General features: G+C 35.3%; 1 protein-coding gene across 11 annotated transcripts in view; it reads left to right on the forward strand.

The window, feature by feature from the left end:
- The window catches only part of CADPS2 (calcium dependent secretion activator 2), a 308797-nt gene that overhangs the window by 236562 nt on the left and 50261 nt on the right, over positions 1 to 21974 (forward strand). For 7 of the 11 annotated variants that reach the window (XM_061467595.1, XM_061467600.1, XM_061467599.1 and 4 more), the window contains 4 exons: positions 4631 to 4734; positions 8316 to 8472; positions 17209 to 17350; positions 17480 to 17599. In XM_061467595.1, the coding sequence (XP_061323579.1) occupies positions 4631 to 4734; positions 8316 to 8472; positions 17209 to 17350; positions 17480 to 17599 (523 nt within the window). The remainder of the gene's footprint in view (positions 1 to 4630; positions 4735 to 8315; positions 8473 to 17208; positions 17351 to 17479; positions 17600 to 21974) is intronic. The other 4 variants (XM_061467601.1, XM_061467603.1, XM_061467604.1 and 1 more) reach the window with 1 other exon arrangement.

The following is a 21974-nucleotide window of genomic DNA, read 5'->3' on the forward strand; positions in this document are numbered from 1 at the left end:
ATAAAGGATCCAAATGGAAATTGGATGTTCTGTTGCAGTTTGGCATAAAATGAGCCAGTCCAAATCCAAAACTATAGAGAAGTCTCCAGTCCCATATCGCTGTCTGGATATGAAGGTACCTATAAGCCCACCAGGGCTGTGAACTTGGGATCTCTTGGCCTGCATGCCTTTTTTCCAGTACCCCTGCCACTGATCTGCCTGATAATCTCTGGCCTAGAGCCACGTTGGCTTTCCTGAGTGTCTTGATCTGGATATGCTTGTTTGAAGAAAAGGAGGAAAGATGAAATACTGGACAGGAAAAAACAGTAATGGATATATGCTGTGCCATCAGAGGAAAGACTGGCAGACCAGAGACAGGTACCTCCCAGTTGCACTGTACTCATATACCCAAGAAGGAGAATCACCTTTCAAGTCAACAGACTCCTGTGCTCAGCAGATGTCTATGAGAAATTAAACACAAGTGTTTAGCAGCTTACACACTGGGGAGAAAAAGAAAGAGGTGAACTGTACATTTGTCTTCAAGGATAAACTCTTTTCTGGAAAGCAAGCTGAAGTAGGTTTTAGACATCCTGATGGGCTTAAGAAAGGAGGAACGGGGAGTTCTCTGGCCTGTGTGACACAGGTCAGACTGGATAATCTGACAGCGCCTTGTGGCCCTAGGCGCCATCAGTCCGTGAAGCAGTCACCTTTTCATTTCAGTTGCTTTTTAGTCAGTTAGCTGAGCTCATTTAACAATATGTTCTTGGTACCTGTGTGACTCACTGATAATGCATACTTGAGAAAGCATCCATTATTTGCAAAGCCTGGCTTGCTTTTTCACTTCGGCAGAATGTGAAGCTGAAAACAGATGATTGATGGCTTTTTCTGTTTATTTTCTAAAAGATGTCAAGCAGCATATTTACTGACTCGACTCCTGCTGCAACTTGTTAGTTTTAGCAGTGTAAACACATCTTAACAACCCTTAGTAATTGTGGGGAGAAAGACATCATGAATATAATGAAAACTGACAGCACTGATTTCCATTCCTGTAATTTTTTTTAGCTTATAAAGACAAGCACAGTATTTTGCTCAGATGGAGGGGTTTTTTTGGAGGTTTTAAAACTTCTAGGTACCAGTTTATTGGTACTCATATTTCAAATATACTACCTGTTTGGTAAAAAAAAAAAAAAGATTAAAAAATCATTTAGTTCATTATCTTTCAAATTGCTCTGTAGCCCTTTATTTATACACCCAGGTAAAGATAGATTTTGAAAGTGAAAGGTTCTTAGTTACAGAAAAAAAAAGACTAGCTGATGTGATAACATACAGATGGAAAAGGAAGCTTTAGATGAAGCCTAAGCAAAAGCTAGGGAAGCATATACCGTACAAATGAAATTGCATGTACTGATTTAATCTGTAAGTAAATGACAACAAAATTAGAGAGATTTGTTCAAGGATGCTGTCGTGGTTTAAACCCTGACTGCTACTGCTAAACCCAGGACAGATGCAGAGTGAGTGCAATATTCTGCCATGTCTTACCAATAAATCTTATAGGAAAATAATAATTTTAAAAATAGTGTTGAAAGCTCTAGGAAGCATCAAGAGTAATTTGCATGTTTTTAGCAATAATAAATTGTTTTGGAGTAAACTAGTAAATGGTAAATAGGATGGGGAATTTCATGAAAACGTGAAACTGGAATTCATGAGCATAATCGGTCTCACATTTTTAGTCATTCCTTCCATGAAATTTCATTCAGATACTTGCAAAACTCACCTCAAAGAGAAATTTACAGTTTTGGTCTCTTTTTCCTCCTAAACATACTAATCTTATTAAAAAAAAAAAATCTGAACAGTAGTCCCATAATGACTGAAATCCTCGCAATTTCTGCCTTAAATAATTTATCACAACTGATTTATTTTTATGCCAGCATCGTCCCTGGTCATACAGATGTATTCTTCTTCCTACTAGGGTCTCACTGTGCGAAAACTGTATTCCCACATTGTCTGTGTGGGAGCACTTCTCATCTCCTCTTTCATCCTTCATTTTCTTAGGCTTATTAACAAACGAACAAACACACCAAAACAACCCAGACTCCATTCAATGCTATTTCTAATTGCAATTCAGAATTCTTATTCTTTCCATGCCATTTCTGATCAAAATTTATCACTTCAACACAGATTACTAGAACTCCACTTCCTCAGTGCCTTGCTTAGTGGAATTAATACTTCCCTGAAACCATATTTTTCTTCATCATGATCTCATCAGAGTGGTGGTTTGGGGTAATCTCACAGTTAGCTAGTAAATCTATGGTCTTTCTCCTGCTCTCCCTACTGATAATGACATCTGTTCAATAGCCATTTTTAGGCTATTTAGATCTTCTTCCAGGTGTGAAATAAGTGAACTTACTCTAGTGCAAAAATGCAACATCAGATTCATTATAATTATTACAATTTCTTTTTTACTAATTTAGAGGAGCCCTTCTAGAAGATAATTTTGAATCATTTACAGCTTATTTGGTTTCGTTAGGAATGAAAGCAATTCTGAATGCAATAATTTTGTTTACTTGGTTAGTGGTAAGGTCTATGATGATCAGGCTGAATTTGTAATAAAATGAGTTGTTTATGCTGAAATCAGATGTGCCAGTCATACTCTGTATTAATATCACTGGTTTCTTCTTAAGAATCATTAGCATCAGTGATACAGATAGTGATGTGTCAGCTGTATGAGTAGTACTCGCTGTGTTTTCAGGGAGGACAGGACACACCACTAAGTCCCGAATAAGCATAGAAGCCACTGCTTAAGTCCAAATCCAGTAGTAGTCATTACACTATAAATTAAATAATATGGGCTGGGCCAATTCTTTTTAATCACAGTTGACATAATACATTAATATAGTTGTGGTTATAGTCATATAATTGTTCTACAGTATCAAATTTGCAAATTCAATACATTATTAATAACTGTGGTCTTGCCATTGTGAATGTAGTTTTGTGTCGTGGTGCATGTTTTGTGCTTGGTCCATGTCCATGCAATAGCTCTTTCTTGAGTTAGATTGTTGTTTTGGAAATCATACTATTTCAACATGTCTCCTTATGTGGTCTTAATAAGATCTGGAAAAAAAAAAACATTAGTTGCTTCAGTAACTAATTTGCCTACTTTGTTTTTTGCATGAAAAAAATGTGGTTTTGTAGACACCTTTAAGCAGATGTTTGCTCTAGGTTCTAATCCACTGTTTCTTCTTGTCCAGTGCTGAAGAACTGGACAAGGTCACCCGCCTTTAAGATGTCTGAAAAGTTGTTTTGATTTGCCAGAAATGTTAAATGTTAAAAATTACTTATTGCATGCAGTTTGATATTCTTACTGACATTAAGGGAGGTCATGTAGATTTTTTTAATTAGCCTGCTAATATTCTATGTCATGATGAATGCCTAAAGTGAGAAAGAAATGTCAGCAGATTTTTCTGCTGTATTCATGTGATTTGCTACCCATGAACATGCACAGAAAATGGGAAAATAGTGTTCCTGAGACCCTCACTCACCTTGTGTTACCAGCTTCATAAGTCCTCTGCAAACCCGGATAATGTAACCATACTTTACGTCTGCTTATATTGTGCAATAATATTTCCATCCTGTGGTTTACACTCAGGGACAAGAGCATAGTTAAGTAGGCAAGCTCATATAGCTGATACTGAAGTTATTCCTAACAATATAAATTATGTATGGACAAATTACTTCTACTGATTCAACTGTGGTTGTTAAAAAACTCAATTGGTCTTGTCCCTTATCTCCCATGACTTTTCCTGGGATATAGTCCTGTGATTTTTTTTTTTTTTAATTGAATACTCGACTGAGTTTAATTGTCCTGTAAGAATTTCAGCTAATTGTTTTACCTTTCTTGTTTGCTTCTTTTTGAAGTCTACTCTGTAGAATCAGTGATCATCATATAATTTATGACTTCTGCATTTGTCCTTGTTTTCTTTTATGTGGAGCTTTTAGTCAGTTTGTGTCAATTCTGTTATAAAAATCTCTTTTATAGTGCTACTCTTCACTATGGTACTGAAAAGAATGCAGATTCACTCCTATTGGTAAACAGGAGGTAGAAAAATGGTTATTTGAATAATAAGTTATTAGAAAATAGTTCTTTGAATTATTACTATAGTTTGTATTAAATATGCCTAAAACACAGTGTCTTATTTAGATAAAAATTTTGGAATTTTTGACTGCTGCAAAATGCATTAATCTTGTCGATGATAATAATGAGTCATCTAGTGAGAACAGCATTGAACTGACGGTACAATAATGAAAAAGGTCTCTACTGTCTTGTGTCTTTGTATATCTGACCTTGAAGAGAATTACAACTTGCTTGTTGCAGAAGTTGAGCATCTAATACACTGATGTATCTGTTAGTTCTCATATTAAATGAGATAATGTTCATAATGATCAGTGATTCTTTTCTGAATTAAACATTTTTTTCTTTCTACTGATCTGGACATTCAGCTGCATTTATAAATGAATGTCAACACATGAAATTGTTTATACTTCAGAAAATTGTAACTGCACCATTCCCATTCGTTTCTGACATCTCTTTCTCTTACCGTTGAGTCTTATTTGTAACTAAAGCAGTTTTGGTTTGCATTTTACATTTATGTAGAGACCATGAACCAAGCAACACCTGCTAGAAAACTGGAAGAGGTTCTTCACCTTGCAGAACTCTGTATCGAAGTATTGCAGCAAAATGAAGAACATCATTCAGAGGTGAGGTCGTAACTGTATTTGATGTAGAGAATGGCTTGTCCTAAGGTTTTCTTCTCCCCTGATGTGAAGCAATTCTGTCAAGAAACATTTTAGCTTTACTTTCTGACATATGTTTAAGGCAGTTCACATTTACAGAGGAATAAGAGACTTGAAGCTTATGAAAAGTGAAGTGAAATAAAACTCTACTTGAATTCGCTTGAATGAACTGTGGGTTTAGAAATAAAAATTAAAGAGCATAAAATAGAGAAAGCATCTTTGTGCTGGAGGTGGTGAAATGGTGTGGAAAACATTCATAGCCTTATACAGTTGTGCCTTCCAACTTTTCACCTCTCATTCAAAATAGAAAATATAACTGAATGCTAGTTTTCATCAGCTGTATATGTCTTGATTTTAACGATGGGTATAATAATTGCATTCACATTGCTCTTCTGTTGATTGGAAAAGTACTGCTTTTAAACTTGAGCTTTTTAAATGTCATTATATAGTAGAAGAAATAAAATAGAACAATTTCATATTTCTTACTCTCAAGTCTTGCTTCATGATACAGAAACCATAATATTTAGAATATTTAGAATTATAGCACTTTTTTTTTATATCAAGGAATTACAAAAATAAACTTGACCAGGTACACTCAATTGTATATATTATCAACATTTAATTAATAAATATAGTTTTCTAAGGTTCAGGAAATTGTTTTTAAAATATTCTTAAATAACTTGATAAATATTTTTGGGGAAAATATGCAAAGGGATAAACGTGGTTTAGTATATATAGCTATAAATATGATCATTCAAAACATCTGGTTTTATATCACACTATGGAATCTAGTTTTTAGCTTACATCTGTCATGTGTGAACTTGTTATAGATGTTTTATCTCATACTGAAAAAAACAGCTGTTTCGATGATTTGAAATGAATTCCCTTGAGGTTCTGTTCTACACTACTGTTGCCACTGTGTTACTCTATAATGATTACTTAATAAAATGTATATATTGTTGTCTTTGTCTTTTGAGGACCTGCATTCCTCTAAGAATATTAGACTTCTGTGGAAAAGAACACAAAAAAAAACACAGATCAAATGAGCCATGTATGATTAAACACCTCTGTTCAAAGATTACTTTCTGTACTATGTATTTGCAGTCAGAAATGTGGTATTTTTCAGAAGAGTAAATATATTGCATATGCCTTCAGAAAATTCCATTCAGCAGAAGTTTTCAATCTAATCTAAGACAGCTTGAGAACAATTTTAAGATTATTCTCCCCTTCATTCATGCAATAAATATTCAATTTTACTGAAATGTATAGAGCATTCAGATTTTCAATATTAAATATATCTGAGAACAAGATAGTAAAATTGTGCATTCCCTACTCAAAACTGAGGATCAAATATGGTGATTTCATATCCTAATGTTAAGTAAACGTTCACTGTTTTAATAGTGCAGTTGATGAAAAGGATCAGTAACCTCTAAAATAGTATATCACTTTTTTTAATACTAGATTTATTTTTTTTTTAACTCATAACACTTCCAAATATCTGGGATTCCCAAAGGGAAGAGAGGTATGTGATTCCTGATCAACTAAGCATTATTTTTCATCATTTATAGCATGTAGCTGTGCATTGATTGTGTAGCATAAATTGTTCTGATGATTTCTTGTGTTGTATTGCCACATTTGTGTGTCTTTCTGTAATCTAAGAACTTCATTCTTCCTTCAATCCAGTCAGTTTTTGTTTTAGAATTTATGTCACCAATTGCTAATTACCTTTAGCCTGTTTTCATGTTGCCCATCATGACTGAACAACTATCTTAGCTGTAGTATTTGGGGTTTTTTATTCTTCTTCCTTGCTGCCTGAGCAATGATGGTTATCTCTTAAGAGGGTCAGAATAATTTCTGTCTGGTTTCAATTGTCATTTACAAAGGGGGAGAAGATAGAAAGAAAAAGTGCTGGGTTTCTGGTTTTGCTTTGTTTTGAGGTTTTGGCAATATTTTCTGAAGAGTTTTGCTTGCCTAAAAGGGACACCTGCCAATGCCTGTATACATTTCTTCTTTATTTCTTTGCATTTAATTATTTTCTTGGGTAAGGAGTCTGTTCCTTTAATGAGCTTCCATTAAAACAGAATTTACTAATGAGAAACTTCTTGTGCTTTAAGGAAAAAGACTCCATTTCAAACTCTTGCCAAAATTCTTGAAGCCTCATCTTTTCTTTTTACTAGGGTGGCAATCAGCATCCTCCAATCCTGACACTGAAATATATAAATTACTTTTCAGTAATAGCAAAGGATGCTCAACATTTATTTAAAACATCTTGCCAGTTCATCTTTTCTCTATTTGGCCCATGTCAAAAAGAATTACAGGCATCAGAAAGTCCAGGATACAAAAACATATTTGTAGATCACTTTTCAGAAGTCGTCTTTAATTTGATGCTTTTCAAGCGTGAGTACATAATTCTGCTTTACCTAGAACCTGCGTTGCAGAAATGCAAGTGAGGATTTCCGTGACTCTATTTGAAGGTGTGGGAACTCAGCACTGGTATAGATCAAGCTACATATGTCCCATGCTGGTAACTTGAAACTATTCAGAACAAGATATTCAATGAGAGCATAAGTTTGAAAACAAAAATACTTTCTTATCTAGTATATGTAGGTGTTTCTTGCTGTCGCATATTTTTGTGAACTCTCAGCAGTATGTGATATTCATCCTATTTCGTAAGTTCGCCTTCATCTTTAACTCCAGAATCACGCAGCTCCCTCCTATACAATACTCAGCTTCAATATTGACCTTTCAAAGCCTAGATTTAAGTGACAATAAAAAGGTACAAGTCACATGTGAAGCAGGCTTTAATGTGGAGCTGGCTTTGCTTGCTGACACTATTTTTAACAGATTTCTTCTTTTAAGCTAGGATTACCTAAGAATCTAAATTTTTACCAAAGGAACCTGTGTATTCCAATATGTTGTTAAGTTACTGAAAATTAATATAGACATTAATGAATTTAGAAAAAATGTATTTATAGCATTTGTGGAAGGAAAACTGGATGCCTTCCTCAGGAGAGCCAATATCTTTAAGGAAAAAACAGGAATTAAAAAGTGCTCTGTATCTATTGAAAAAAACCCTTAGACTTCAAGGAATAAAATGTCACACTAAAACCATCCCTTCTGACTAACAAAGGAGTGCAAAATGTCTTCACAAGAATTTAGTTGAAAAATAAATTCGTGTGGTTACTTACACTCTTAGAACTGAATGAAATCAAAAGCAGCACATACAGTAATTTTTCAAGGGTAAGGCCTTCTTTTTCTTTGCTGTCTGGCAAAATAATTGCAGAGATTTATGGTGCTTTTAAAATTTTTTTGTGTTACATTTTGATTCTGATTATATCATCTTTCCCAACGTACTCTATTTGATTTTTTACAATTTTGATGCAATTTTTTCATAAAATAGTTTCACATTTATCACTGGTCCAGTTCATTCTCCCCAAATGAGATAGGATGTGACGTGACATATCCAAATGTATATTGCAATAGATACAACACATCTCTTTGCTTTATGACTCGTGTTTAGTAATTCTATTTTCACATATTTGCAGGCATTCGCTTGGTGGCCAGAATTATTGGCTGAGCATGCAGAGAAGTTTTTGTCTCTGTATTCTGTTGATATGGATTCGGCGCTCGAGGCACAGCCGCAGGACTCCTGGGACAGCTTCCCACTTTTCCAGCTGCTGAATAATGCCCTCAGAAATGACAGTAAGCTCTTAAGTTTTTTATGTATTGTCTGAATAGGATTTTTCAATGTGCCCACACCTTAGAATAAGGTTTATAAGTAATACAATACTCAAAATAAAAGTGACAGTGCCTGTCTTTATGATATGTATGCTGGTGCTCCATTTCTTGGAAGTTGAGCTGTTTATCCTTGCACCATTTCAGTCTTTATTCTGGGAATCCCTTAAACATTCAGTATTCACAAATTGCTCAGTTTTAAATCAAGATGTACAAACAGCATAATATGTATTTAATGTTTTATATAAATTTAGTCTATACCGCTTAAATAAAATTGTAGTTAATATTTCATTCTAAGCCTTCAGATAAAGTACTTTCAGATTAATTGTGTCTATAAAAGTACTGTAGGCTTAGCATGAATGCAGTAAGATACACACAAGAAATCAGTGTATTATGTTCACTTGCTGTATTGTATCATTATTTGAGTTGGACACCAAAATTTGAAATAGCCACATTATCTTGCCTTTACTCGTCTTTGAAGAGAGAATTTTTTTTTTTATATAGTTAAGGGATGTTCTAGGCATGTTTTGTGTGGAAGTGATTTTTATAATGGAATTGAGGACATAACCAGTGAAACCAAAGAAAATTAATTAGGTGTTAATTTAAAAACATTGATTTGCACCTAACATTTTAAGGCATCATAAAGAAAAAATATATTTGTACTATTTTTTATATGTTTACTCATATTGTATCTTAAAAAAAATGAGAAAATTACCTACTGTTTTTTAATTCTGTTGGAGATCCAACTGCTAGTTTTATTGAATAATTAAAGTTACTCCAAAATTTTATTTTTTTTTATTATAAATACAAAAAAATATTTTTTACTCTTCCAGAAAAATTTATTTCATTTCTGTGTAAGTTCAATAGCTTTTAAGAATTTTAGCTCCAGGTATGGAAGCTACTTGACTGAAAGAATTGAAAATAGTATTCAAGAACTTTTCTGCAAGGTTATACATATTGCAACCTGTATTATTTATCACTGTATTATTGTTATCCTTATCTACTAAGTATTTATCAAAATTTATAGGTCATCCCAGTATAATACCTGCTGGCCACAGCACCATGTCATGAAATGGAGCAACTAGCAAATGTACAATTCACTGCAACATCATGGATAACAAAATTCATGGAAGGAAAGGAGCAAATGGAAAGGGCCACTGAACTAAAACTGAATCTTAAACTGGATTGTTGAATGACACTGTTACTAAACCACATTTGATGGAGTCTAGGACAGAGTGAAAGAACATTAAAATCCAGTTTAGAGATCTCTTTTCATTGGTTATGTTTCCATACCCTGACATTTAGCAATACAGGAAATGCCATATTCCTGGTGTTCTGTCTTCACATGTTATCCTAGTGAAAGAAAATGTATCTATTACCATTTCCCTTGGTTTGTTTTTAAGGTATTAATGAATGTTTCATCTGGATACTTTGATGGACAAACTGCAACTATAGAAGCATATTAAAATTGCCATGCTGGTAGTAATTCAAGATCAATTTAGAAGGCTGCTCAGAAGGGTGTAGGAATTGTTCAGTCTTGGTGCAGATCTCTTAAGAGTTAGGCTCCTGCAACATGCATTCTGCATTACTTTAAATGAATGTCTGATCATCAAAAATTCAGATTAAAAATTTCAAACTTATATTGAGGTGTCTTTCCTACCATCTTACATTTTCAGTCTAGGAAGCAGATCTCTAGTTTTGATGTTATGTGCACTTATAACAATTACTTGGTTTTTGAAAGCTGTCGAGGTATTTTACAGTAGTCTTACGAGAAGGATTTGTGACACCAGTTTTAACTACATTATTATGTCATTTGTGTTCGTTTGCACTTTGATTCCAACCTGAGAGAAGTTGTAGAAACAAATGAGGAATGTCCTCACACGCAAAGGACATGCAGGCTACATCAGTAGGCTACTGATTTTTCTTTCCTTAGAAGATTAAATGGATAATAATGCTAAATTATTAAAACAACTTTCATGTCAAAGCAGTTATTAGAAATATTGTAAAACCTTAACTGAAGGTTATGAAATGACTGCTGTATGAAATGTCACACCTGTATACCAATTTAAGTAATTCCCTAATGGCAAAAGATATAGTAAATGACAGTGTCTGGCAAGTGAAAGCAATCTAGAAAATTATACACTTTTTTTATCCCAGAACTATTGGAAAGCAACCATGGAAATTAGTCACCTTTTAATTGGTGGATATGTTAGCAAGTGGCAAGTGACCACTCTACCAAGAACTGATTCCCAAGTGGAACATATCTCAGTGCTTATTCTCTAATTAACAGCCTTTTCACCTTGTAACTGCACTAAAGTCATTAGAAAGAGCTCCCCATGCTTATATAATCAATTTTACAGTCTTCCAAAGTGAAATAAATCCTTCTAGCTTTACCTTAAGTGAAAACCTTTTCTCAAAAACTATCCCCTTCATAAAGATAGATTTAGAAAAAAAATCTAAAAAGGAAAAACTGGAATGTGGTCTCATGAGGATAAAAAGGCTAGTGTTAATAATTAATAAGGAGAGTGAAGTGGAGTAAATTAGACATAATAGAGCTCACAGTGACTGGCAAAGTCACCTCTCATTATCAAAAAACTCATTAGGAAATGAAGAGGTGGAAATCCCACTGGGTTGTTCTCTCTCTATGGTTATATCAGAGATTACTTTTCAGATTTCTTCCAAATGAAGAACTGTTAGGTCACCATATTGCATATTAGGTTAATCTTCAGTGAAATTTGGAGGACTGACACCTGCATGTTATTCTATCTCAAGAGCTTTAAATGAGCTCTAAGTCTTCAATGCAGGAGTCAGTTTTCACATAAACCTGACATAAAAGAGCTCTTAACAATAAAGAAATAATCTAACATTTACAGCATTAAAGAAAACTTATATGTAAGACTATTTTTATAACCATATCACTAAAATACAATATTAGAAAGACCATGAGATAATGAAATTGCATAGTCTTTACTAGTCAAATAATATCAGTGTGTTATTTTACATAATATACAAAACATTGTACAGGATTCAAGCTGAATACTTTAAAGCCAATTTTCATTTAACAATGAGAAAACAAATGCATTTTCCAATACACTGTATAACTTTTCATGAAGTAAAAGGAGGGAGGAAGGGGGAATCCTGACTGAAACTTCACGTTTCTATTTTGAAGGACTCTATTTTGAATCACTTTCAGCTTCTCCATTTTTTTCTGACCTTACTCCACAACAATTCATAGTTCATCAGTGACTTCATCAGTGATTGCTTTCCTGTTAAGTCTGACTGAAGAACTGCTTAGAAAAATGGGTGGAAGGATGTGATCTTCCTATCCTAAAAATTATTTCAGATTTTCTGACAAGAACTAACAACAAAAAGTGATTTAATAAATTATATTTTGTGTGGAGTTCAGTAATAGATTGTAGATAAATTTGGTGTGATTTTTCAAAATGTAAAGGTTTGAAAAAATAGTGTACCTGCTTCTATAATAAACATTTTAATGATGCACAAAGTTTCTATTGTTCATACACAATTATCCCTATGTAAAGCTTTGCAGATTTTATAGTGATAACAGTACCCAGTATCTCTCTATGCTAGTGATTTTTTTTTTTTCCAGAATTGGATACAAGTAGATGGAAGAACATGGTTGTCCCAGGATTGTGTCTTATTTTCTGTGATGACCATGCTACTTTTTGTCCTCAGAGCCTGTAAGTTATGTTATGAAGGGGCCTGCTCTAGAGGGCAATTTTCATTCTCTAGTTGTTTAATTATTCAGATTAATCAGGTTTTCAGTGCCTCAAGACAGACATGTATTCATTCCTCTCCATTTAAGACAGTGTCAGAGAGATCTTATGGTGGCAAATGCTAAGTTACATGAAGTGTCTATATATTTGGCTTATTTCAGAGGTTTTTCAATTGTCTATTCAATATTCTGCACCTTTCCTTGCCAAGTTTTCTTTTCAAGTATCACTTCTTGACACTATGTACTGTGCTGTCATCCAGCATTATTGTATTACTGCATTGGCATGGATCAGTCAAAATTACGAGTATTGTAAGTTCACTCATAATACTGTTTTCCATCAGGTATTACTCAGTGAAATGTCTGTGTATCTGCTGTAATTCAGCCATGGTACACCTGTAGACAGTCCGATGAAACTGATTTAGAAAAAGCAGCAAGTTGAGTATTAGCCTCTTGAAAGCCATTGCCATTATCATTGGTATTTTTTCCACTACTGATGTTGCTAGTAGCAGAGAGGCGAATACCACTGAACGCAGCATCGCTTTCTTGCTTTGTTACAGCCTGTGACCACTTTCATACACAAATTTATGACATTATATCCCCTATCTTAGAGATTGAAAGCAATTTGGATTTAAGGTAATAAGGACAAACTTTATACCCACACCGATACCTCTCATTAAACCTTACACTTCTCTCTAATTGCAGTGGGAATCTTTTCATTGATCAGGGGCTTACAATTTTTGCTTCAGCTATTAGGACCTGCTTTAAAATCATAACCTATCATCTTCTTATAAGAGCTACATGTTTTGGTTACTGATACTGAAAGCTGACTCAAGCTGCATTACTGCTTAGCAGAATAGCCAATAACCTTTTGACTGGATGGGGGTTTTAGGCACAAGAAAGCCATGCAATTAGATGTTCATGTCACTCACTTTGTCTTGTAAAGATGAAATAAATTTTCTGCTTGCTTCCACATAAACAAAAAATCTCTAAAATTCACTTTTAAACTATGTCTTGTATGTAAAAATACACATTTTGCATATAAGCTGAGATACTTCCAATTTTCACCACAATTTAAGTAACCGGATAATAAATGCTCTATGAAGGCCAAATGTAATATAAACAGGAAATTAATGGAAATATAAAATTTCTTTTTACAGGTTATTGGATTATTTTCAACTGCTGTAAATAGAATATGGATCCCCAAGGAAATTTCTTTTTTTGAAATTTACTGGTTTTATTTCAGATTTAAGAATATGCCAGAAAATCCAAGTGGTGCCTTCCCAAGAATCGTATGGAGAGCAGGATAATTATAGACTGTCTGCCAAAGTGCTAATTTTGTCAGTGGGAAAGAGACGCTTGTTAACCTGTCATTTTTCCTTTCTTTTGATTCTTCAGAATTTCTTGAGGACAGCATAACACACTGACTCCAGGATAACTCCTAAGCTGTGCCTCTCTAAGTAAAAGCAAAACAAACCCCCAGCTTCTGCTGTACACAAGCAGAGTAGATTCTTTTTTTACTATTAGAGGAGAAACTGCATTCCAGTGCTGTATTAATAGACTGTACTTTCATCTCTGATTTTTTTCTTGACATATTTTAATATATTTCAGCTACCTAATATGTAAAAATTTAATAACTTTAATCTTCAACTTCAGTATTTTAAAAAAGTTTCATCTGGGAATCTGTTTCTGTTCTTGTAATCTGTTTTCCATTAATATTGTCTATGCAAGAGCTTGCCCTGGCATAGGCTTTCATTTTGTTGTTGTTTGTGTGAATATGAGATGGCTCATATGAAGAGGGTCGGGGGTGTCTATATCTACAAGACAATGGAGAATTAAGCTACATAGCTTTGAAGACAAGTGGCAGTTGAGGGATTTGAAGTGTGGCATTTCCTCAAGGATCTCATTTCCCATCTGCTTTGATGCACAGGTGGTACCTTTCGGCAAGATCAATTCTAATCATAGAGTGCCATGAGTCTGATGATGATACTCAGCTATATCACTTACCCCTGCGCTTTGAGTTCTTTCCCTACCCTGCAGTAATCCTTGACAGAGATCTCCAGATGGGTAAATCAGAGCTGCCATGACCTCTGCCCTGGGAAAACAAAATGCTCACTGAGTTGTTGATCTGAGACAGCACTCCCATGTGCTCATGTACAGAGGGATCTCAGTGGAGGTGCAGTCATATTAAGAGTTTTGGCATCGTATTGGAAAGTTTCACTTCCCTGCAAAGACTGGTGTCAGGATGTTAGGAAAATGATTCAGCTTTTTAATAGCTTTTATTTCATGTGATTTCTTTAAATTTCATTCTGACTTTGGAATAACAAGAGTTGCCCTCCTGCCCATGAGGTTTTGTTACTGTAATTCCCAGAATAGGGTTTATAGCAGAGCATTTCTGCAGTGTGGTCAAAAAACAGTAAACTGCAAGATCATCCCTTCCAGTATTTGTGGTTGCCTAGTTAATGACAGTCCTGCACTGACTCGCTATGAAGAAGCAATATTGATGTACTTGACACAGTTGTATTCCTGGTTTTAAGCTCAAAGTTGCCTTGAAAAATCAGCCTAATGTGTAGCTTTAGACCAGCCTTTTTTTTCTCAAAGGCAATGTTCATCAGCTGTTTACTGTGAAACCTTTTTGTTACTATCCAAATCCTTCTAAGTTGTTGTTATTGCTGGTCACAGAAGCTGCAGGTTTAATACATATAAACGTAGAAAAATAACACTGTTTTGAGTGCCTGATATAGAAATAATTATGCCAGAGCTAGCTAGTTAACAAGTAGTTCTAGGAGCAGTGTAAATAATGGAGCATGTTTGTAATGGACTCATAGGTGCTCTCAAGGGTAGATTCTCAAGTGTTTAATAAGAGATGAGCCTATGCTGATGCCTTTTTCTCAGTGGAAACCCTAATAATCTCTGCCTGCTGCCTAGCTGCCTGTTTTCATGATCTTCATATATCTGGTATCTCCACCCCTGTGTGTAATATTGTTGAAATCAATGAAAAGCTTAAAAATTTTTATCAAGAGAGAGGCAGGTGAAAAAAAATCAAAGTGAGCTGATGGCATTAGTGTTGCCTCCTTAGGTAAAAGTGATTGATACATAATTTCTCATCACCCTGCAAGGATGTTTTCAATAAAATAGTTTTTGCTTTCACATCATTATATTCAAGAAAAAAAGAAAAAATTAGTGTCCAGACACTGAGCAACTTCCTTGCAATACAAGTAAAAATAGGGAACTGAAACTTCACGATGTGTTTTTCCAGCAGTTTCCATCTCTCCCAGGTTCATTTTGTGGTGGACATCATTCAAGAATGGAAGGCAAAGGAGTTTCTAGAAGTTACTGAAATTATGTTTATATGTTATACATGGAGTTGTACCAGTAGTGGAAGATGGAGTGTAATTTTGTGAGCTGGTTTCCATAGGTTTGAGCCGCATGACCCAGGATTTTCTTCTTAGGAAGGGGAGGAAGCCTCCTCAAAATGCAGTTGTGGTACCCATGCAAATCAGATTAGAAGCCTGGATGCAGAAATATGTGGGACGAGAAACCCATAAGAGAATTAAAACCAACAAAATATGGGTGGGAAAAAAGGAGGGCTACCAAAATCATGAAAATTTCTCTCTTCAGCTCAGCTTGCTTGTATGATTTACATGTACACATGGGAATATTCTGATAGGTCCTAATGATACTGCTGGATTAATGGGTGAACATAGACACATTCAAAACATGAAACTGATATATTCCCTTGGTGGAACAGGACATAAGTGTGCTAAGAGTCAGGATTTGCTAGGAGAACATTTCAGGATGTTCAGGGACAAGCAGTGTTGGTGACAAACTAATTTTCAGGTTTTGAGTATCTTCAGTTTGCATTGTATATATAGTTTTTCATGCAGTAAATCCCATTTGTGAAGCAGGTAATTTTCTACTGCTTATAGCTAATTTACTTCACTAATGTGCTTCATATTTGTATTACACTCACCAATCAGCTCCATTTCTTTAGAAAACCAAAAGAACACCTCTATGTGTGTTTCATGTTGTCAGCTTTCCTAAGCACTTTCGGCAGCTAGTTTTCAGGACTTGCTTTAAATAGTTGTAAAATTAAAATTGCTGTAAGTTGGAAATAATCACACCGAAGAATCAGCAAACTTCCAGAAGAGAAGTGTAGTGTTCGCTCCTTTAAAATTTTGCAAGACAGTTGAGAGGGCAGAGGAGAGGCAAACTTGGCTGAGAATGTTTCACATGAGCACAGACTGCCTGGTAGGTACTTCTGTTCATGCAGCCTTGATGAGGTTTGAACACATGTCAGGATGGAAAAAGCCGCAGTTCTGGTGATGAGCTCTGGCCTTCAAGATTTTTGTGTGTGGACATGCACAAGAACATTAAGACGTCTTCTTGGTAGCTACAGACAGTGATTCAGGACTTTGCCAGCTCCCAAGAACGCAGAGCAGATGGGTAAACTGTTCTTACTCCCCCAAACATTCATATGTCACATATTGCCTTTTTCCATTAAGCAATCTGGAGGAAATGCTGTATACATCTATATTTTTGCACGTAGCCCAGTGCAGCTGCAATGTTTTACTGTAACCTTTGTTCTTCTTATCATAAGCAGAATAAAAATAATTGAATGACATTCAAATGCTGTTTGGTTTGTTTGGGTTTTTTTATTCTGTCTAGGTGTCTAAGTATTGAGCAAAATTACTAAGGCTTAGATTCAGCAAAGATGCAGAAGTGTTCTGGTTCAGCAAACAACTTCTGTTTTTGCCTAGTTTTTGTTACAGTAAGTTTAAAATGTACTGCAGTGTCCTTATGAAGCACTTCATTTGTCTTTTCTGAACTGTATTTCCTACACAAGTGGGATCTTGTTCTTATAATGCTTTTGTGTATTAAAATATTTTAAGAAATATTTTTTTCCTATAGTAAAATAAAGTAGGGAAAGGCCTGACATTTTTTTATTTGTGCTTTGTTTGTTTTCAAAGCATTTTTGTGCAATGGAAAGTTCCACAAGCACTTGCAAGAAATTTTTGTTCCCATGGTCATACGCTACATTGATCTCATGGAATCATCAATTGCCCAGTCTATTCACAGAGGTCTTGAACAAGAATCATGGCAACCCGTCAAGTAAGTGCTTTCTACAAGATCTGAACAAAGCACCTGCCTACAGCTTTCTGTCTAATCAGGTGTTCTCCCCTGTTGTCCTCTAAATATTCTATTTTTTATTGTATTCCTACATTGTTTATTTCTTCACAGGAGCATCACCAACAGTCTTCCTAATGTAGCTCTTCCAAAAGTTCCAAGTTTGCCTGTTAATCTTCCACAAATACCTAGCTTTACTACACCAACCTGGATGACTTCTTTGTATGACTCCACGTGTGTATTCTTCAATAACCTTCTGACTGTATGTCAGCTCTGCATGGCCTTGCTAGTGTTCTGTGCAGCTGTATTTGGATTGCATGGTGTTTATGATCTCTTAGTTGGAAATGACTGTTTCTTGGAAGTAAGCCAAGCATGGACTGTTAGTGAGTTGCGCTTTCCAGTACATTAAAATGTAGCAGTCTTAAACCTGATAGCTTACAAAATCAACTTGGCAAAGGTCTGTCAAAGTATGAATGGTGTGTAATGCCCTAAACAAGCTATGACTCTCTTGAATTAATAAGCATTGGGGAACCTTTTGGATAATTGTTTTGAGATTGTGGTTTTTTAAAGTGAGGCAGCCCATATTTTCACATGGGTTTAGTTAACTTACCATGTATTGGTTCTGAAAATCGTTGGTAGCAAATATTGCCATTAGATTAAATATCCATGTTACAGGAAAATAGTAAAAGGTTAATAAGTACCCAGAATAGAAGTACATCCATTTCTTTGTCTGTTTGAAAACTATGTTTCTTTCTGATTTCTCCCCCCAACATTTCAGTGCTCTTTTCTTAAAAAAAAAAGATAGAATAAATAGAACAGACATGCCCTGTTCTGTGGGAATATTCCCATAGTTACAGGCAAGATTTTTGTGTGACAACACATTCATATGCATTAGAGAAAGGCTCAGCAAGAAACTTATTTCAGCTAAAGTTGCATTAGGAAAGGATGAATATGAAAAAACACACGTTCAAGATGCAAAGCTTGATATGATTTCAAGTATTGTCTTCTCAAGTTTTATGATGGAGTGAAAGACTCCTAGCAAGGACTTAGATCCGTTACTGCAAGAGTTCATAGAATCACAAAATACAAGGTTGGAAGAGACCTTGGATCATCTGGTCCAATCTTTTCTGGCAAAAACACAGTCTACACAAGATGGCCCAGTACCCTGTTCAGCTGAATGTGTCCAATATTAGGGAATCCACCGCTTACCTGGGAAGATTATTCCAATGGCTGATTGTTCTCATTGTGAAAAACTTTCCTCTTGGAATCTCCCCAGGAGTAACTTGCACCCATTACCCCTCATCTTTCCCATGTGACTCCTTGTAGAAAGGGAGTTGATAATTTGTGCTCTCCCAGACTTCTGGCACTTATCTGTTGATCATTATGATTGTTGTTCTGCTGGTAATTCCCCTAAAAATTGACAAAATTCCTCTTAATCCTTGGCTTTGGTACTTTGGGTACTTTTGTTCAGTATAATAATGCTAGGTTTGCCTGATGAAGAATCTACAGGCAAAAAGCATGAGAAAAAGCAGTCTGTGAGCCAACTGAGTTACAATTAAATGTTTATCAATAATGCCAAGACTGTGTCTGTTTTGTCTGCAATAATAAGAGATTCCATATTCTCCAAACTTTATTAATGTTCATGTTCATGCTCTTACATTCATGTTTAAATCTATTCATAGTCAACAGAGCTGCTACATGCCTACCTAAGACCTTTTGCTGAAGAGAAAGAGGTGAAAATATATCCATAGTTAGGCACTTCTTTATGTTCTTTATTGATGAAAATAGATTTTCCCTTCTTTCAATTAAAAGTTGTGAAAAGTCTCTTGACTATTACTAGAGAAGATTATTTATATTTTTTAATTCTGTCATTTTTTCCCCTTCATCACATGTTTTTGAGCAGTAAATATATGCTGCTTATAACAGCACTTAGGAAGATCATTACCTCATTTTGAATTGTTTTGGCTTAATCTTTTATTATTGGGCACTGGAAAGGGACATATGAAAAGGGGACAATGTTATGAGCGGTAGTCTGATTTTCTTGATTGGTCTCTGGAGAGGACAACTCAGAGGACAGGTTGGCTAGACATGCAGAGCAGTGTGCATTACTGTTCTATTTGGCTGAAGACAATATCCTTAAAGACAAAAAAAAAGTCTGAATATTCTGTAAAATCTTCTAATCAGCCAGAATGAGGATGGGCCTTTCTGTACTTACTTGTTAATTCAGATGTACTACTTTAAATTGATTTTTTTTTTCCAGTTTGTATTTTAATTTTAATTACTCTGCCTCTTATGGACCTGGCTTTTAAGTTTGATTTTTGAGTGATTTTAATTATTTATGGTTTAATTTATATAGTAGTGTTATTTTCAGTGCAGCCATGACTGCACTGATTCACTGGCCAAAAGTATTGCAGATACAGACCCGAGGCTGTCTGTTGCTATCTGGTGGCAGTCTAAAACATCAGGCTGGGGAAACATGAAATAAGATACATGCTTACAGGAGAATAGTCCTTTCTTGTCTTCCAACCAGAACAGGCAATGTAAAGGGAAATGTCTTAGATCTATTCTTCATGCTATAGCTCAACTATCATAAGTGACAAGAGGGACCAGCTGGAAGAGTGACAGTGATTGTGATATGAAAGGGTCTGGTTTGAATGTGTCTGAGCTCTCGTTCTGGACCATTTTTTGTGTTCATGCATGCTGAGTGTGTCAGGAGGCCATGTTTCAGCACTGTCTTGTGGGGGTTTCATCTGTAGTACTGCATATGTTGCTGTGACAGTGTTTTATCCAGTAAAGTGGTCGGAGGCCATGGTGTGTGTTTTAAGGGTGTATATTTAAAAGTGTACCCACAGTACTGATGGAATAGTGCAATTTAGTTGACCTGCTTTCTTTAGATTAAGGAGATTTGAGCACAGCTGGTTTCTGTTTAGCATTCTGGAAGACACTGTGGACCAAATTTCTTTTCTTCCAAAAATACTAACATGCAGGAAGAAGGCTCAAAAAACATGTTTTGATTGTTTGATGCTTAGGTTGCCTCACCCTTGAAATAAGTAGAGGAACTATGACATAAGTCTGTCCCTGTTATCTTTGAGGGACCATATATAGCTGTTAGTTGCCAAAGTTCTGCTCTATCCTTCTCCCTCATCTGGTGGTGGAAAATAGAGAGGTGGGACTAAGAGCTGTTGACTGTAATTACTGGAAGTACTCTTCTGTTGAACAAGTTCTCAGCTGACTTTCTGAGACCTGAATACTCATCTTGAAGCAGCATAAAGGAAGTAGAACTGGAGCTCACAAGTTGAGGGCTCACAACGAACACAGAGCTGGTGCCCTGTTTTCTAAACCCTCCTCACAAAACACTAATGGTTTGTAACCTTAAAAAATATATAGTTGCTGTAATTTATAAAATCACCATCATTGCTCTTAGTAAATTCCACAAGAATGAAAGCCAGCTGGTTTTGAATCTTGTGGCTGATTGAGAATGTCCTGAGATATTTAGTATTACTCCTGTGTTTTCATATCCCAAGCCGTCCTATGGAGTTTCACATCTAGGCAAGAACTGACATATTAAGTATGTTCTCTGGAGTTGTGTTTGTGCTGATCTTGCAGCCAGAGTGCTTTATTAGTGGTTTGTTTGACTAATTGCTACTGCTTAGGTAGCTGGCAAGCCTAGGGGGGAGCTGTCTCATTCAGCTGTCAGTAGATAAGTGAATTGCTTAGGAGGTTTTATGCAGCTCCTAGGTTTAATATTCTGGAGGGTCTTGGAGAAACATTACATCTTGGACTTTATTTTTGCTCTATTCAGTATGTTGCAAGGCATTTGGCCATAAAATAATTCAGGCTAAAATAAACCTCTGGAGCTACCTGGTCCATTCTCCCAGTCACAGTGTGACCAAGTACAGAGTTAAATTGCCATTAAAAAAATTATTAGGGTGGGCATAATATTTTCCTCTTTTAATCATTGGAAACATTCTCTAACTGCCATGACCTGGTTAAAATGAGAGGACAACTAGACAGTACCTTTTGCACAAGGAGCTAGTGCTGAAGGCATAAGTTTTGATGAGCAAAACAGTGGAATTTGTGCTTAATATTAAAAATATAGATAAGTATATAGAATACAGTTTTTAAAGAAAGAGTACCAGTTCCATTTCCTGGTAGAGCTATATTATTCCATTCATTAAACTGAAGTAGTTTTACCATACATGTCCAAATAAAAACTTTTCAGTAGCCAATAATGTGTCTTGTCCTTTCACAAAAAAAAAAAAAAAAAAATTGGTTCTGGAATTTCAAATGCTGGTGGTTTTATTTGAATGCAGGAATTCCTTCTGCTGCCAGAAGGAGGTAAAAACTGAGTTTAGCTCTTCTTCATGTTACACTTCATGTAGTATAAACCCTGAAGTGATGTTTCCAGCTCCTAGTAGGGAAAGCAAATTGGTCAACTGTGCAAATCTTTAGACTGTATAACCACTTCAGTGTATCAAGGTATGTGCTGATAAAAAATTCCTAAAAATCAAATAAAACAAGTATCTGGTACAAATAGCAGTAACAAGGTGATTGAAAGCACAGTTTTATGCAGCATTTAACAAACAAATTAGATATTTGTGTCTGGATG

The sequence above is a fragment of the Pezoporus flaviventris genome, unplaced genomic scaffold, assembly GCF_033815535.1.
Source record: "Pezoporus flaviventris isolate CSIRO_AGI_PZ_B2104156 unplaced genomic scaffold, CSIRO_AGI_Pfla_v1 ptg000045l, whole genome shotgun sequence".
Lineage (NCBI taxonomy): Eukaryota > Metazoa > Chordata > Aves > Psittaciformes > Psittacidae > Pezoporus > Pezoporus flaviventris.